General features: G+C 37.2%; 2 protein-coding genes across 2 annotated transcripts; one reads left to right on the plus strand and one right to left on the minus strand.

Moving 5' to 3' along the window:
• On the plus strand, positions 950–6,243 carry LOC109235588 (protein FLUORESCENT IN BLUE LIGHT, chloroplastic-like). The gene is made up of 4 exons (XM_019401755.1): positions 950–1,211; positions 2,631–2,799; positions 3,989–4,309; positions 5,615–6,243. Exons 1-4 carry the CDS (start codon positions 1,044–1,046, stop codon positions 5,815–5,817), a joined length of 861 nt encoding a protein of 286 aa, XP_019257300.1. The 5' UTR covers positions 950–1,043; the 3' UTR covers positions 5,818–6,243.
• LOC109235589 lies at positions 6,942–11,295 on the minus strand. Its single transcript, XM_019401756.1, has 5 exons — positions 10,692–11,295; positions 9,369–10,181; positions 8,821–9,090; positions 8,625–8,735; positions 6,942–7,809 (listed from the first exon to the last, which is right to left on the minus strand). The coding sequence occupies exons 1-5, from the start codon at positions 10,983–10,985 to the stop codon at positions 7,342–7,344; spliced, it is 1,956 nt and encodes a 651-aa protein (XP_019257301.1). The 5' UTR covers positions 10,986–11,295; the 3' UTR covers positions 6,942–7,341.

The raw sequence follows: 17,768 nt of genomic DNA on the forward strand, positions 1-17,768 counted from the left end.
TCCTCGGCATAACATACTCAACCAAGAGGAGTTTTCACTACCCTCCAAGTCACTCTAACTTGGACCTGAAGACAGATTGGAGAATTTCTGTCGTAGCAAATAAACTACCCTCCAAATCACTCGAACTTGGACCTAAAGATAGATTGGAGAATTTTTGTTGTAGCAAATAAATTATCTTATTTTTTTGTTATTAATCTCAATTTGTGAATAATTATTTTTATTTTTCTTTTAGGTAAAATATGATTAAAAAAAATAGTATATACAAGTTAAACTCATATTACTGAAGTACGGGATAATAGTCTCAAGTTCAAATTACAGCGGTGACAGAAATACTAGCGGTTGATTTCTTCCTATTTGTCCACAACTTTGATGACCAGTGTTATAGAAATTGATCAAGGTACACGAAAGCTAACCTACCATTATTAAAAAAATTCATTTATCAAATTGCAAAGTTTCAAGACAGTTTTTTATTTTTCACCCGGTGTCCAATACTCGCATTAAAAGCCGACAAAATTCGAATTATGCATATCTAAATATTCCATAACAAAAATGATGACTTTATACCTAAAGATCAAACCCGAAACACCTGATTAACAAATAACAATATACTCCCTCTGGTCCAAAATAAGTGATTTTTTGGCTTTTTCTTGTGGTCCAAAATAAGTGATTTTTCCAGATTTCAAGAATGAATTAATTATTTTTTTCCTACATTGTCCTTGGAGTAAATAGTGTTGGAATATGTGTTAGGAGTGTTTATGTGAGATAGTAAAGGTTAATATGGTCAATTCCATTGCTAATTAATGCTAAAAGATGAATTTATTAATCTGTATAAAAACATCCAAAAAATCACTTATTTTGGACCGGAGGGACTACTTATTTTGCACCACTACCTTGTTGGTAAGTCATTTTATTAGTGGCTGTTAAACATAGTATTGTGTGCATCCTTATTCTCGGTAAAAGTAAAAGAATAAGGCAAAACATACTAGTACAATGTTATCTTGATTTTTTCGAGACAAAAATCATCCAAACAGAAGCATATTGTAATGAAGAAAATGGCAATGATGATGAAGCAAGAAAGCTTCTTTATCTCACATTCCTTCTTTATCTCACCCAAAAATCCCCCTCTCAAATGGAGAGAAGAAGCTCTGTTAAAGAAACTTATACAGAAAAACCCCAAGAAAACTCCTAAATGCATCTGCATTGATTTCAAGGTGACATAACTGAAGGTTTTTGGCTTCTGGGTTTTGTTTATTTCTAGTTTTTACTTCTTGGGTCTGCTGCAAAATTGCTGTTTTTTCTCTATTTTTGTCGTGATCATGGCCATTTTTGTTAATAAGAGCAGCTGCCATTTCTTTCCTATTTTATATATAACGGTGTTTGACTGAATACAGAGTTTAGGACGTTAACAGCTTGTTTGGATGGTTGTTACCTATCGTATCGTATCGTATTGTTACTTTAAATACAATGTTTGTTTTGATTGTTACTTAAATTTTATTGTATCGTATCGTTAAATCCGTTGTTATGTAACGATGAAATGTGCCACTTTATGTAACGACCGATATGGTGTGGTCGCGTCGTTTCCTTGTGTTTTTCTCTCAATCTCACCCTTCATTATTGTTAATATTTTATCATTTACCCTACCTTTTTATATACCGTGTCATAATTTTTCTTTATAATATTGCAAGTTTGTTCATCGTATCACAGGTGCGTGATACCGTGAAACGACGCCAAAACGACACAATCCATCCAAACATTGTATTCATCAAACGATACAACACAATACGATACGATACATTATGAAACGATACGTAACAACCATCCAAACAAGCTGTTAACTTAACTTATTATATTAGTAACATTTTAACTTATATATACTGACAGTATAACAGAATTTTTATAATATCATATTTCAATAAAGATAACTAACATGTAACTGTCCGTAATAAGTGGAATTAGTTCGAAAATAAAGCAGACAACCTGCTGCAACAGGCTAAATTAGACTGATAGTGTAAAAATTGATGGGGTAGTAGAATTTTTTTCACCATCGGATCACCATAAAGATAACTATTTGTACTGTCCATAATAAGTGAAATTAGCAATCTAGAAAATAAAGCATGATATCTGCTGCAAAAGGTTAAATTAGGCTGAGAGTGTTGAAATTCTTTGTTTAGACTATCAGTGTACATAAATTTTTTGTTGTTGTTGTCACAGTAATTTCTCTATGTTAATGTCTACATAATGATTCTAATGATTTACTTGTTGAATAGTATCTGCTGTAAGAGTTGCATTGGTCTTTAGCAGATTTTGTATCAGACTGTTTAATAAGATTCCGTCCAAACATTAGTATGACACTCATCATTGCATCAGCTGTAACAAGTGAAACTTTCTGTTGCTTGCTCTGCACCAATGTACTTATACTATATTTGAGAATATAAAGACTCAATAAGTTTAGTTTCTTGAAGTGTTTCATAAGAAAAAACCCGTAAAATAGTCTCGTGTTTTGGAAAATGTAAACGTATGCTCCAGCTTTATTCAGTCTGTTGATTCTCAATCCGATAAATATGAAAGAAAAAAAACTACTTGTTGATCGCACTTTCTGGCTTCTCTTCCTGTTGAACTTCAACTGGCAGGAAATCTTGCAGTTTAGGCAGCCAGCAGCAACAGTAATTGTGGCTAATGCTTTGATGATGATTTCACCCTTAGAAGCGTTGGCAGAAACATGTGAAGCTGAAAATTCTCTCTTCAATATGAATATGCCGTTACTGCTGCTTGTTGCGCTTATTGGGGCCACTGTTGGAGGTAAGGTGATTAAAAATGTGTAGTGCCCATGAGCCTAGGGGTGGAGCTAGAAGCCTGGTTATGGTTCGGCCAAACCCAATACCTTTTTCTCAAACAGTATATTTGTATTAAAAAGTTCATTTATTATGTACAAATATTAAAAATAAAAGAGGAATGCGCCTACGGGATGAAACTTTGAGTATCTAACACTTAACAGAACAGACAATTGCATAGGTGCTATAACCGCTGTTTAATTTTGACATGAAGTATAAGATTTTGAAAGGTTGTCTGTTGCAGTTGCCAATTATCATGATCTTCAGCCTATTCTGCGAACGGTAACATCATATTTATCTATGTGCAAAAAATGACAGCTACTGGAGGACTCGAATGAGATCTCCTTTGTGTATCCTTTATCTAATTTTGCTGATCTCTCTATCTCCACTCATAAATGTCACATTCTCAGATTCCCAACATCATCTACATCATCTCTACATCACCTTGTAACCTGTACATTAACAGTTCACTTATCTATTCCTTCTCAATTACGGTGTTGTATTCTTTCATATTATAACCGATAAAGGCTTTTAGATGAGTGATATTACAACATTCAATGGTAGTATATGCTGAACTGCAAATTGAAGGACATAACAGTGGGTTTTACTAGAGAAAATTGAGCTTATTTTGTTGCTCCCTATAGGGGGAATGATGTACTGGAGACGAGTTGACATTTCCTTCGGCATCTAGAAACAAAGCCTCATAAACAAAACTGAAAAAAGAAACTGGAAATTGGATTTTTTCATTGAAAAGGAAAACGAAAAATATTTCTCTTCCATCAAACACTGCCTATCTGAACTGGTAGTATATATTAATGAAGTGATTTCGAAGTGGTCCAAGAGTAGTGGTTAGTTAGAAATGTTTTAGGAAATGTTCCATTTATTGGTAAAAGTATTATCTAATGAATCTACTCCTTGATAGTTGCACTCGTGGACAAAGGGAAGTATGACACATAAATTGGGACAAAGGGAGTACTGTTTTTTCCTATGGTTTTTCTCCGTGATTCGGATAATGACAGTTTTACACATTAAGTATATGTTTACATCCTGCCTTAGCCGGAGCATGGTTTTCCTTGTTCCTATTTTGTGATTCCCTGGTTTTGGATTTTTTTAGTTGTCTGCGTATTCCACACGTTTTCTACATTTGTATTTTGCAGGACTACTTGCACGTCAACGAAAAAGGGAATTGCAGCGGTTGAATGAACAGCTCCGCCAAATCAATGCTGCTCTAAGAAGGCAAGCCAAAATTGAGTCCTATGCACCTAACTTAAGTTATGCTCCTGTTGGTGGCAGGGTTGCAGAAAGTGAAGTAATTGTCGATCCAAGAAAACAGGAATTAATATCTCGCTTGAAAAATGGGAAGAAATTTCTTAGAAACCAAGCACCAGAAAAGGCGCAATTGGAGTTTAAAGCTGCTCTTGACCTTGCACAGAATTTAAAAGAACCTTTGAAGGAAAAGAAAGCAGCTCGGGGCTTAGGTACGTCCATCTTCTTGTTCTGTCTAAACCTTCAATTTCTTTATTGCACTTAAACCCAGGTTGTGTGTGTTGCCTCACTTAAGTGATACTTTTGGTTTGGTCTAGGCACTAAGGTATTATAAGCCAGGTTGTGCGCTTCACGTCGCTTGAGTGACACCTTGGTATAGGCGCTAGGGTGCTATGGCGTGCGCCTATTTACCCATGGGCTCCGTCTTTTAAAAAGACAGTGATAGACAATAATTATAGCGGTAAGCTGATACATTATTGTCAAAATAACATCACAAATCAACTTTTTTTATAAAGGAGAAATCCCCAAGGGCCCGTGGCACACATTTCGAAACTCGGAAGACAATGGGACCACCCCTTCACCCTTCGCCACTTAAATATCAGGCTTCTGTATGCGCTAGGGTTCGAACGCGTGACGTGCGCCTAACCCACACATCCCAAGTTGCGCTCTTACTATGATACAAATGAGCTTTTGGTGGTTAAGGAAATTAAAAATTTTAGGATACGAAAACTTGCTTTTAAAAAACATAAAACTAAAGCTTTTCATCTTAATGAGAAATTTTAAATGGTTTTAAACTTGATTGATGTCATTTTTATTTGTTTGTGACTGACACGTAGTAGTTATTGTTGTTAATGTCATTTTTACTTCATTCATTCCGCTTAATTATAGTTATTTCTTTGGTGCTTTCTGCGCTTATCACTTTTGACAACTCTGAATCTCACTTCTAATAAGTTGGATTTAAGACTCCAGTAATTCTTGTTCCTTATGGTAGAGAGAGAGGGAGAATTTATTTACACATACAAACATGACCATATACGCAATGATGCTCATTCTCTCTTTTATCATGATGTACGAGTAGGGGTGTCAAATGGGCCGGTCGGGTCGAATATGAGCTGGTCAAAACGGATAATTTAAAAAACGGATAAATTATCCAACTCGACCCGTATTTGAGACGGATAAAAAACGGGTTTATCCGGCGGATAATATGAATATCCATATTATCCATGGCTTCTTAAATATGATCACTTATGAAAGAATTCCTAGTCTTCCAAACTTGAAGAACTCCAATTTGAGGCTTTACAAATGTAAAAGTTAAACACATTAGTTATTCATTGGTTATCCATTTGGTTAACCATTTTCTAAGTGGATAATATGGTTCTTTATCCATATTCGACCCGTTTTTAAATGGTTCATTATCCAATCCATTTTTTGATGGATAATATGGGTGGATAACTGTTTTCTTAACTATTTTGCCACCTCTATGTACGAGCGTCACAGTTTTATGTTGGATTTTCCAGGGGCATCTTTACAACGGCAGGGGAAGTACCGGGAAGCTATAAAATACCACTCTATGGTTCTTGAAATATCGGCAAGACATGGAGAGGAGTCGGGGAACACAGAAGCTTATGGAGCAATAGCTGATTGTTATACTGAGCTTGGGGATTTGGAACAAGCTGCAAAATACTACGACAATTATATTGCAAGGTTAGAGACTGATTGAGCTGCTAGTGGGAGGATCTATGATCGAGAAATCTGTCTGGAGCCGACCCTTTGGGTCAATCACAGCCTTCAAAACTTGGGGATAATGGAGTCGCCCCTCTATACTTCTCCGCATAAATACCAGAGTTAGTTTGCTTGGCGCAGGGCTCGAACCTATTATGGATATTTGTTTATTTTCATGCATTCAAAGTAGAATGCTTAGAGCCTTAGACGGTGAGACCACCAGTATTTCTCTGGAAATCCTTTTTGTATGAGCATACTTTATTAACTGGTTCCTTCCATTTTCCCTTTTACACACTCTTTTCCAATGTATCTATCTGGAAAAAACTTAGATTACGATAAACTGGATCGGATTTTGCTGTTTTTTTTTCTGCAGTACCTCGACGTGAATCTCTCATCTCGTATTTACCAAAAATGCATTAGTTTACCATGATTAGTGGAAAAATAAAGTGAGAATATGAATTTCATGTCATGTATGTATTCACTTGGTATGAATTTCAGGTGCTGGTAAGTTTTTCCCTATCTGGTATCTATGGTGTTTGTTCAGCAGATGCTTTCAGTGCAATTGGTGTTTAGAATTTCTACAGGTGAATTTACATTAAATTTGGATTTGGGTTATTGACATTCAAATTAGCTCTCTTAACTAATGGAGGTAACATCAAAGTTGCTCGATACCTAAGCTGGCGGGAGGTAGCAGGTACCCGGTAGATTTTAGTTGAGGTGCTGCAAGCTGGTCCGAACACCACTGTGGTCAGGAAAAGAGAAAGAACTAATGGATTATCAGTAATTTACAGAGTTGTAATAATTAAATCTAAAAAGTTTCCAGTGATCCTTGTCTCACACATAGCCATCATTTCTCTCTCAATTCTTCAGTACGTTAAAGATTGTTTTAAGTTCTGAAATATGATAATAGAATAAAGTAATCGAAGTTCAGAAGCATCCGTTCACCTTTAGAAACTAGAAAATGCAGATATCCAATCCTTCCATCTTTGGTTTTTTTTTTTTGTTATCATTTTTGTTGAAATATGAAGGTACATATGAGGGGAAAATATAAAAGAAAATAAAGATTTCTCAATTGCAATGTATAAGAAGCAACATTACAAGGCTTAAAGTATGCAGAGAAAATAAAAACTACAATCTAAACTGTACTTTATTCACAAATGAATTTAGTCTCTTGTTTCTAAACCTTAAATTTGGCAGAATCTTTGTCGGGAAGGGAAATGTTAGCTCTGCTATTATGCCAAAATCAAGAACGCGGGTTCATTAACATAATACAGTTCTCCGACCTTTTCTTCCTACGATAAAGCAAAGAAGGTTCTTAACAGCATCAATAGCGATAAAAGATTCATAAATAAGAACACAGAAGAAGAAGAAGAAGAAGAAGAAAAGGAAAACGCAGAATTTGGGAAGATGTTGTTTGAGCTCAACACGAAATGCTATTTGCTCAATGTAAAACTGCTAAACTGAACCGGTCTCATTCCTCTCTCTCGATGCTTCATAGGTAGCAAGCACTGAAACAGTCATCTTACTTGCTTTCTTTCTTCATCCCTTCGTCAACCCACTTATCAAACTCAGACAACAAACTATAATCAACATTATCAACAATTTTGCTCTCTAAAGGGTTCTCTCCTTTTAAAATGGACTTCTCGGAAGAACCTTCAACACCAGTGTCGCCTTGGTTCACATATGGTGACTCAAGAACTGGTGTCGGATGACTTTGTTCCGGTGTAATGTGATCTGACACCTCAAATGTATCTGGAAGAATCTGAGACGCAGATACGTCCATCCTTTCACCCTCCTCCACAGGCTCTCTAACTGTCTCCCGACCCTCACCATCGCCCAAAGCTACTTCATTCCCTTTCTCGCTATTGTCCTTGTCGCCCATAGAGTCCTTGCCATGCTCTTGACCTTCACAACCATTGTCTTCACTATTACTAAAGTCACTAGAATCGCTTTCGCCGTGTCTGTCATGGTGGCCATTTTCTCCATCAAGCTGTTCAAAATGAGAAATGAAAATACATCATTATTTTCAGGTATATACTGAAATAGCACACACAAGTGAGCTACAAAGGATGAGGTCTTTCTCTATCAAAGCTATATACCAGAAGATGAGGGGAGTCCATCAAAAAGTTCCATGGAGAAAGTTGATTTGTAATAACTATGGTGCACCAAGATGGATTTTTATACTTAACCTGGCAGCTCATAGGAGGCTAAGCACAAGGGACAGGCTGGCTAGCTGGGGTGTGACTGATACACTGGTATGTCCTCTGTGTAATGTTGCTAATGAGACTATTGACCATTTATTTTTCAGCTGTGTGTACTCAAGTGGAATATGGAACAGATTATTACAATGGCAAGGTTTGACAAGAAAGGCTATGAGCTGGCAGCATGAAATGGCATGGATGGAAGTAAATGAGAGGGGTAGGAGCGCTAGAGCAGAGGTATTCAGAATGGCTATAGCTGGATGTGTATATCATATATGGCAAGAGCGAAACATGAGGATATTTCAGAATAAGCGAAGGCAAGAGGAGCAAGTTATCAGACAAATTGTTCCAGAGATATTCTGCAGAGGTTCTTTGTGGGCTCGATTGGCTAAAAAACTGGAAAGCTTAAATTTTTACCCTTAGTTAGCCTAGTAAATGCTTTATGATGTTGTTGTTGTTTACGGGGTACAGTAGTGCTAGATATGATGCCCAGCTTTAGTGCTGGTTTTTTTGTTTTGTTTGAGCTGTACAAAGATTACTTGGTAATTAATAAAAAATTATTTACCAAAAAAAAATTCAAAGGAACCCCTACATTGTGCATTACCTCGGAAGCAGTCTTTTCTCTTTGTTTCTTCGACAGAGACTTGATGGCTTTAAAAGCATCTGCAAAGGATGCTATCATGCAGTCCTTGAGTGATGCAACCTCCTTGTTGAGCTAGTGAAAGGGAAAAAAACAAAGTTAAAAAACTGTTGTGTATAAAAATTCAAATGTTGAACTAAAATAGCTCAAGTGGCCGTACCATCTGAATCTCACTCTTCAACTCCAACTGTCCATCTCTCAGTCTTTTTAACTCGGTGCTCCAGTCATCATTGTTCAAGGGATGATCAGGTTTAGTTTTAGGCTGCTTCCTACTTGTTTGAGGCGGCGGACCGCTAAAGTCGTCATCACTAAGATGAACTTCAGCACCATCAACAGATGCCACCTCATTATCCCTTTCGTTTTCAAATGATTCAGGCAAATTCAGTGTTGTTTGCTCAAATGCTGTTGGAGAAATATTCCTCAGAATCAACTACATAAAAAACATTAGCATGAGAAGAGAATAAACGTACGTCGATTCATAATTAATAATGTCTAATAAACTATAAATACACCACAGATATACCATTCTAAGATGGTATAGTAATGGTTTTACATGTATAGCAACATATTACAATATAATATACTAGAATAATACCATTAATATACACTTTTAAAGTGCAAAATATATCCTACATTAGTGTGTATGTTAATGGAATATCAAGTGTATATGTTAACACACTATAAAAAAAGACAGTGCTTCCCAGTTACCTGATCCCGCCTCTGCATGAAGATCCCATTCGACAACTCCTTGAGGTTTGGCTGCTTCGTAACTTTCCAACTAAGTATGCGGGGCACTTTGTCATCAACCCGGAAAGCAATCTTCTTATTAACATAAGGGCAGCACTCGTAAAACCAACATTGGAATGCCAATGGTAATCCACGAAGCCTGTACATCGAGGGCTTCCCAAGCAACCTACCCTTAATAGACTCCAGTGTGGCTTTAAAGACAACTTTTCCCCAAGGGTACGTTTGATATGCACCGCTCTCAACGAGCCCAAAGTCAGCCCTCGTGATATATTTACGATTCAGATTGGAGAACAAGAATGTGTGTATGAAATATAGGACAGCAATGTTGACTGCATCCTCATCGGATTTCCATCTCTTATTAAGGAAGCAGTCAATTAAGGATTGCTTAGGTACACTGGTAAGTTCAGAAAAGTACGTATCGAACAACCGATTCGTTCCGTCGAAATCAAGGCACATATCAGCATCACCCGTACACTTTAACCCGGTGATAATCCCAAACTCAACAAGCCCAAAACGCAGCCTGACATCATTCACTGAAATGCACAACTCATCCTCTCTCTCGTGAACCACCTCCCTCAGCAATAGCGAGTGTACCAATTGAGGCTGAACCAATACCTCGGGCAAATCAAGAAAATGCCCGAAGCATGTTTGTCTGAACATCTGAATCTGCCTATCATCCAACTTCGCATTCAACAATTTAACAACATCAACATTAGTGTGTGCCCCAATTCTTGCTGTGAAATGCTTTCTCGGTTGAACATAAAAATCCCAAATCTACATAACAATGATACAACTATACTGTTAACACACAAGAAAGTTGTCAAATATACTGTACAATAAAAAAGTACATATATACCGTTTGTATTCCGTTTGTTTGTACATCATCTACTATACACGCAAACACACACACACATCATATACACCGTAATACACATAACATACATATATATACACACATCAAATGCTAGTACAATATATATACACAGTATACTACACATATACATCATATACTATGTATATGCACAAACATAGAGCTGTATACACATAATATACATTATATATTAATGCCTCCGTCCCAAACACTCTTTCCTTTTTAGTATATCCCACAAAGAATGACTGTTTATATTTAGAAATAATTCAACTTTAAATTTCTCATTCTACCTTTAACGACATAATTAACTTATAGTTTGTACAAATGCCTCTGACTCCATGTCCATTCAAACAACATCCCATAACAATGGAGCGGGAAGAGTAATTAAAAAACGAAAGAAAAACGGAAAGTACCTTCAAATCCGAGCTGGAACTCTTCCCCTTGCGTCCATAATCCAGCTTTCTCCTTTTGGGACTTTTATCAAACACATAGTCTTCATCATCATCAGAGTCAACTTGTACATGTTTTCCCTTCTTTTTTCTCCTGACATTACTACCCTTTCGACGCTTCCTTTTTCCAGAATTTTTCACACCATCTTTTTCATATACTTTGGGTCCTTTTTTGGACTGAACATTGATGGATTTTAGCTCCACTAGAATAGCAGCCGCTTGAGATCGGGTTCTTCTTCTCTCACTGGTAATTTCCATTTTGTACTCTTTCAGATGATGGAAAACTCATAAATTCTTCAGTAGTAAGAGCTCTAGGATCGAATTATAACCCTAATTCACTGAAATGACTGATATTTCTTTTTCAATTTTCTAAAAAAAATTATATTGCAATAGAGAATAAATTAGGTTTTTTTTCTGGAAAAAATTTGGGTATTCGAAGCTCGGGTTTCGGAGATGACCTTTTGCGCAGTAATGAGAATCTAGTGAATTTAGAAGAGAGAAAAGTTACTCCTAAAAGTTTACACCAAATCATACAGTATATAATTTACAACGGTTGACTGATAAATGAATATTGAAATGCATATTAGTTACTACTTCATCCTATATTTTTATATACTAGTCTCGTGGTACTCTCGTTACGCGTGTACCTTGTCTGAATTGGTTAATAACTTTTGGCTAAACTCATAAGAAGTTGGCTTCATTTTTTATTTTGGCACTTTTATTTTGACCTTTTTCATTTTGACACTCCAACTCATACTCTCATGTGCCACTTAAACACAAAATGCTCATCAATCAAAAATACGAAGAAAGTGTAATTCACACGCACCTTATATGGCAAAGTAACCAATGGAACGATGACATGTGACTTTTGTTACCAAATAATTTCAAAATGAATTTTGAGCAAAAAAAGAAAAGGAAAAGAACTATTTTCAATCAGCCTCTCCGTCATCTTCTCCGCCCACCCCACCATCTGGTTCCATCATCATTTTCCCACAATCACCAGAGCTCTCACAACTAAAATCTTCATTGACTTTAATAGCATTAAAAGCTAGTATAATATTAAAATGAGTTTAAGTCTTTAACCAAACGAATAACTCACTACAAAGCTCTAATTAATTTGCACCCATATAATTTTGCTCGCATAAGAGTTAACCAAAAATCAGTTTAACTCTTGATGATGTAAGGAGAATTCTTCTGGCGAAGGATGGAGATTTTACGGAGTATTTGACGGCAAATCTATGGGTCTTTGTTGCTGTTGACGGCTTTGAAAGTGTAAATTGCAGAAGTGCACTGGTGGTGTTGGCGGCGGAATTGATAGTGGAGGAAGCAGAAACTGGTGTTGGCGGCGGAATTGGTAGTGGTAGTGTTGGCGGCAAAATTGCAGAAGTGCACGGCTTTGGAAGCATACACTCTCAAATGTTGCCTCTATTTTCTGGTACTTGCCTCCTTCACAAGGGTTTGTAGAAGGCCTTTTGAAGAATAAAAAAAATAAGGACACACCAAACAACCATAACTTTTTCTTCTGTGGAAAAAGTGGTGTTGTGGTGTTGGTGGCGGAATCGGTAGTGGAGATGGAAGAAGGAGAAAGCGGAAAGGTAAATCACACAATATGACAAGTCAGCGTTTTGTGTTTAAGTGGCACATGAGAGGATGAATTGGAGTGTCAAAATGAAAAAGGTCGAAGTAAAAGTGCCAAAATGAAAAGTGAAGCCAACTTTAGGGGGCCGCTTATGGATTTGCCATAACTTTTTAAAGGTCGTATGAATTTTAGAAGTCCTCAATCATCCGCCAATATCTTAAAAAAAATCATCAACCAAATATTCCTCTCAAAGAAGCAAAATAAATCTAAGCATCAACATATTGCTACCAACATACCCTATCACGAGTTTACGACGAATTACATGCTCAAAGGAGCGCAAACACTCAATTTAACACTGACATAGTCTTCAAAGAAGAAACCTATATCCTGGGAGTATTTCCTAAAAAATTCTTTGCATATTTTACTTTAAGAAAAATCAGTTTCTTCTCCTCGATTTTGTAATTTTGAAATATTCTGCTATTTAGCTTGTTTCAATTTTTTTTAAAAAAAATCAGAATAACAAAATATTGAATTATACATATGTAAGATTATTGGAATTTGGTTTCCTTTCTTTCATTTTCGCTATTTTGAAATTTAATTAATGTAACTTAGTTGGGTTTAATTTTTAAAAGAAAGATAAGAATAGCCAAAATACTGAATTATTAGTTGTGATGATAATTTAATGTTTGATTTTAACTTGGATTCCACAAGACTTGGTATCATTAAACAAATATACATGTACGACTCTAGTGGTGAAGAAATTCGGGATGGAATAGGATTTTGTTACATACACGTGTAATTGCTCATTTTTCGGGTAAGTATTAATTGTGATGATACATTAATGATTGTTGTGGTTGAAGTAAAATAGAATTGTTACGGCATGGAATAGAATTTTGTTACATACATTAATGTTTAATTCTAGATCGGGCTTGACAAAAACTAATATACACAAATTTATTCAAGTCTCCAAATTTGGAATGAAATTAAAGAAAATAAAATATCTAAATTTAGTTGCAATTACAATTTTATCCAACATATATGATATTTATGAAGGATAAAAAAGGCGAACGACATTTCGTGCTTTTAAAGATCCTTAAAAAATATTAATTAGAAGAACTTTTTACTATTTTACCCTTATTTATATTAAAATATAATCTACCTTCATTGTTTTATTCTTTTAAGAGAAACGGGCCAAATATATCCCTCTGCTTTCTTATATTGTCTACGTTTAACGTTCATTATATTATAAGGCTAAATTTATCCTTACCATCAGCAAACTTTTAAAAATGATCCATCAGTCCGTCTACTGACCCAGAATTTTTTAAATTATTATAATTAAGTCACTTATTCTTCTTCTTGACCCGCTATTTTCGAAATAATTGACATTTACTTGCTTTCTTAATTGGGAAAAAAGGAAAGAAATAGTAAAATAATACAGTAGTTGGTAAACAAAGTATAGTAAACTGAAGAATCTAAATTAGGTAGCTTGTCTAAATTCCAAAGTATTTATAACATCTCAACTTTAATGAATTCGTTGCACCAAAGATATGGAAATTTTGCAAGTATTAATGATAGAAGTTGAAGTATCTTGGAAACTTTGTATTATCGAATTCAACTTTGCTTTAATCAAATGCCTACACATTGTGCATTCTTAAGTTAGTCGGTCGAACTCTATACTAATCGGACAATAACAAAATATATTCAAAAATACATGTACATACGTGATGATCAACTGCATATAATACACAATAAATAGACCCACTAAATTCTACGGTGTGTATATGATTGAAAAATAAATAAAATTTTAAACCAATTTCAAACTCATTATCACAAGAAGAGAAGTGGGTGCATTAGCAATTAAAAATATCCATAAATAATGTATAGTCTAGTACCTTTAGCATTCACATCAATAGTAATTTATGAAAATAGTGGAGCAGGAAGAACAACAAGTGATTTAAATAAAAAAAAATGGGAGATTTGGATTACATAAGAGATCAAGGGGTAATTTTTAAAAGTTTGCTGATGGTAGGGGTAAATTTTGCCGGATAGTATAACTGTAGGAATAAATTTGGCCGGATAGTATAACGTAGGTTAAATATAAACAATATCTGAAAGTAAAGGGCTATATTTGGCCCTTTTCCCTTCTATTTATATGTCATCTCCATTTTTAAGAACAATTACTACTAAGGGTAATGTCACGCCCCAGTTCGTCCTCCGTGAACTATCGTGACGGCACCTAGTCTCAACGACTAGGTAACCCTAACAAATGCGGAAACAAACAAATCTTGCGGAATAAATAATCAAAAGCCGAATAACTGAAAGAAATAGTATTTAAATGCTGCTCGTCATATACACACAACTTTTCAAAATCTGATACACTATCCCAAAACCCGAAAACTCACGGATCCACAAGCTGAGAAAACACTACATAGCTCTAATCTCCGGAATGTCTAATCAAGAACATAACGTGTAGAAGGGCTAAATATTAGATACAGGAATAGAAAGAGACTCCTTGGTCTGCGGACGCGGCAGATATACCTCGAAGTCCCGTAGAATCGCCTCGCCTCAAGAATGGTAAGCCTGAGTAGAGGTACCTGGATCTGCACATGAAAAACACGCGCAGGAAGGGCATGAGTACATCACAGCGGTACTCAGTAAGTGCCAAGTCTAACCTCGGTTGGGTAGTGACGAGGAAGATCAGGGCCCTACTGAGGTTAAATAAGATATAAGGTTTAACAGTGTGAAATAACCAGTACAAATAAGTAACACAAGATATGAAGGACAGCAACAACTATTACAAAGGCAAGAAAAACACAGAAAGAGAACACAACTCAGCTCCAAGATAACAACCGGGGATCTCCCAGGATACCGTCCTGTAGTCCCCAAATATAAATATCATATCCAGTGGATCTCCCGGGTGCAGTCCTGTAGTCCAACTTATAAATGTGCAGGGGGGTCTCCCGGAATGCAATTCCGTAGTCCCAAAGTAAACATACAAAGGAGCTCCCGAGATACCGTCCCGTAGTCCCAAAGTGAACATACAGGGGAGCTCTCGGGATACCGTCCCATAGTCCCAAAGTAAATACGCAACAACAACAAGAATTCAATCCAATCAATTGCATATCAAAGTGAAGCAGGTAATCCTAACCTTGCATGGTTCACGTAATACAAATAAGGCAGTTAAGGCGAATAGAGCAATTTAGTCAAGTAGACATGCTTCTCTAGGCTACGGCGGATTTAGTTTCGAAACAGTGTAAGCAAGAAAAGGAAGAACACAATTCAAGGCTATTTTTAATGAAAAACCGGATTTCCAACAATTAGCACTAGTACGCGCTCGTCACCTCACGTACGAGGCATTTCAATTACCACAATATCAATTCTAAGGGGAAATGGTCCCCCACACAAGGTTAGACAAGCCACTTACCTCGAACAAGTGCAAGTCAACCCGAAACCACGCCTTTGCCACGAGTATCCGACTCCAAATGGCCTAAACCTATTCAATTCAATTGCATATTGTAAATAACACCTCAAGTAACTGACTCTATAATTAAATTCTAAGCTAATATGCGAAATTAGGTAAAATGACCAAAACGCTCCTCAAGCCCACATCTCGGAATCGGATAAAATTTACATTTTCAGAAACCTCGTACTCTCACGAGTCTAAACATAACAAGAACACAGAAATCGGAGTCCAAGTGACCCCTCAAATCCTCATTTAAAGGCCTCTTAAACTCAAGCCCTAGTTACCCATTTTTCCCAAATTTTTCATCACTAATTCGGTCTTTAATCACATAAAAATGAGTTATGAAGTCAAGGACGTTACCTCCAAGCGATTCCCCTTTGTTTCCTCAAAACTCACTCTCAAAAGCTTCAAACCCGGATGAAAATGGTGAAAGAATGGCTCAATTTCGCAAAGGCAACTATTTATGTGTTCTGCTCAGCGATTCCCGCAGATGCGGAATGCGGTCCCGCTTCTGCGGAAACTACGTCGCATCTGCGACTTTCATTTAAATGCCAGATTCCTCATCTGCGGAACTCTAACCGCATGAGCGATTGCGCTTCTGCGATCAACTCACCGCATCTGCGGTTCCTGAGGAATTTCCAAATTTCGCTTCTGCGACCACTTAGCCGCTTTTGTGGCGCCGCTTCTGCGGTCCCCCCTACCGCAGATGCAAAAATACCAGAAGCAGCAAAAAAATACAGCAGCTGCAACATCTTTTAAATTTCTCGCCAACCATCCGAAATCTTCCCGAGGCCCCCGGGACCTCAACCAAAGGCACCAACACGTCTAATACCACTCCCCAAACTTGTACCAATCCTTAAAACACCTAAAACAACATCGAAACCTCAAATTAACCATGGATTCAAGCCTAAGAACTCCAAATTTCTCAAAATATGCTTTCGATCAAAAAGTCTATCAAATCTCGTCCGAATGATCTGAAATTTTGCACACACGTCCCAAATGACATAACGGAACTGCTGCAACTCTCGAAATTCCATTCCGACCCTCGGATCAAAATCTCACTATCGAACCGGAAACTTTAAAATTCGACATTTTGGCATTTCAAGCCTAAATTAGCTACGGACCTTTAAAACACAATCCGACCATGCCCCTAAACCCGAAATCACCTAACGGAGCTAACGGAACCATCATATTTTCATTTCGAGGTTGTCTTCACACTGTTCCGACTACGGTCAACTTTCCAACACTTAAGCTCTCATTTAGGGACTAAGTGTCCCAAAACTCTCCGAAACTCAAAACCGAACATCCCGGCAAATCAAAATAGCAGAAATTAACTTGGGGGAAACAGTTAATAGGGGATCGGGGCGTAAATTGCAAAAATGACCGGCCGGGTCGTTACATCCTCCCATACTTAAACATTCGTTCGTCCTCGAACGAGCACAAAGACATACCTGAAGTAGTGAAAAGATGAGGGTACTGGCTGCGCATATCCTGCTCGGCTTCCCAGGTCGCCTCCTTGACCGGATGACCCCGCCACTGAACCTTCACTGATGCAATGTTCTTTGACCTCAGCTTCCTGACCTGCCTGTCCAATATTGCCACTGGCTCCTCAACTTAAGATAGATCCTTTCCCAACTGGACTGAGTTGAAATCTAACACGTGCGACGGATCACTGTGATACCTCCGGAGCATCGAAACATGAAATACCGGATGAACTCCTGCCAAGCTGGGAGGCAAGGCAAGCTCGTAAGCAACCTCCCCAACACGCCTTAATATCTCAAAAGGACCAATAAACCTCGGACTCAACTTCCCCTTCTTCCCAAATCTCATAACGCCCTTCATAGGCGAAACCCGAAGCAGAACCCGCTCTACAACCATATAGGAAACATCACGAACCTTCCGGTCCGCGTAACTCTTCTGTCTGAACTGGGCTATACGGAGTCTATCCTGAATCACCTTGACTCTCTCCAAAGCATCCTGGACCAAGTCTGTGCCCAAT

The sequence above is a fragment of the Nicotiana attenuata genome, chromosome 12 (genome assembly GCF_001879085.1).
Source record: "Nicotiana attenuata strain UT chromosome 12, NIATTr2, whole genome shotgun sequence".
Taxonomy (NCBI): Eukaryota; Viridiplantae; Streptophyta; class Magnoliopsida; order Solanales; family Solanaceae; genus Nicotiana; species Nicotiana attenuata.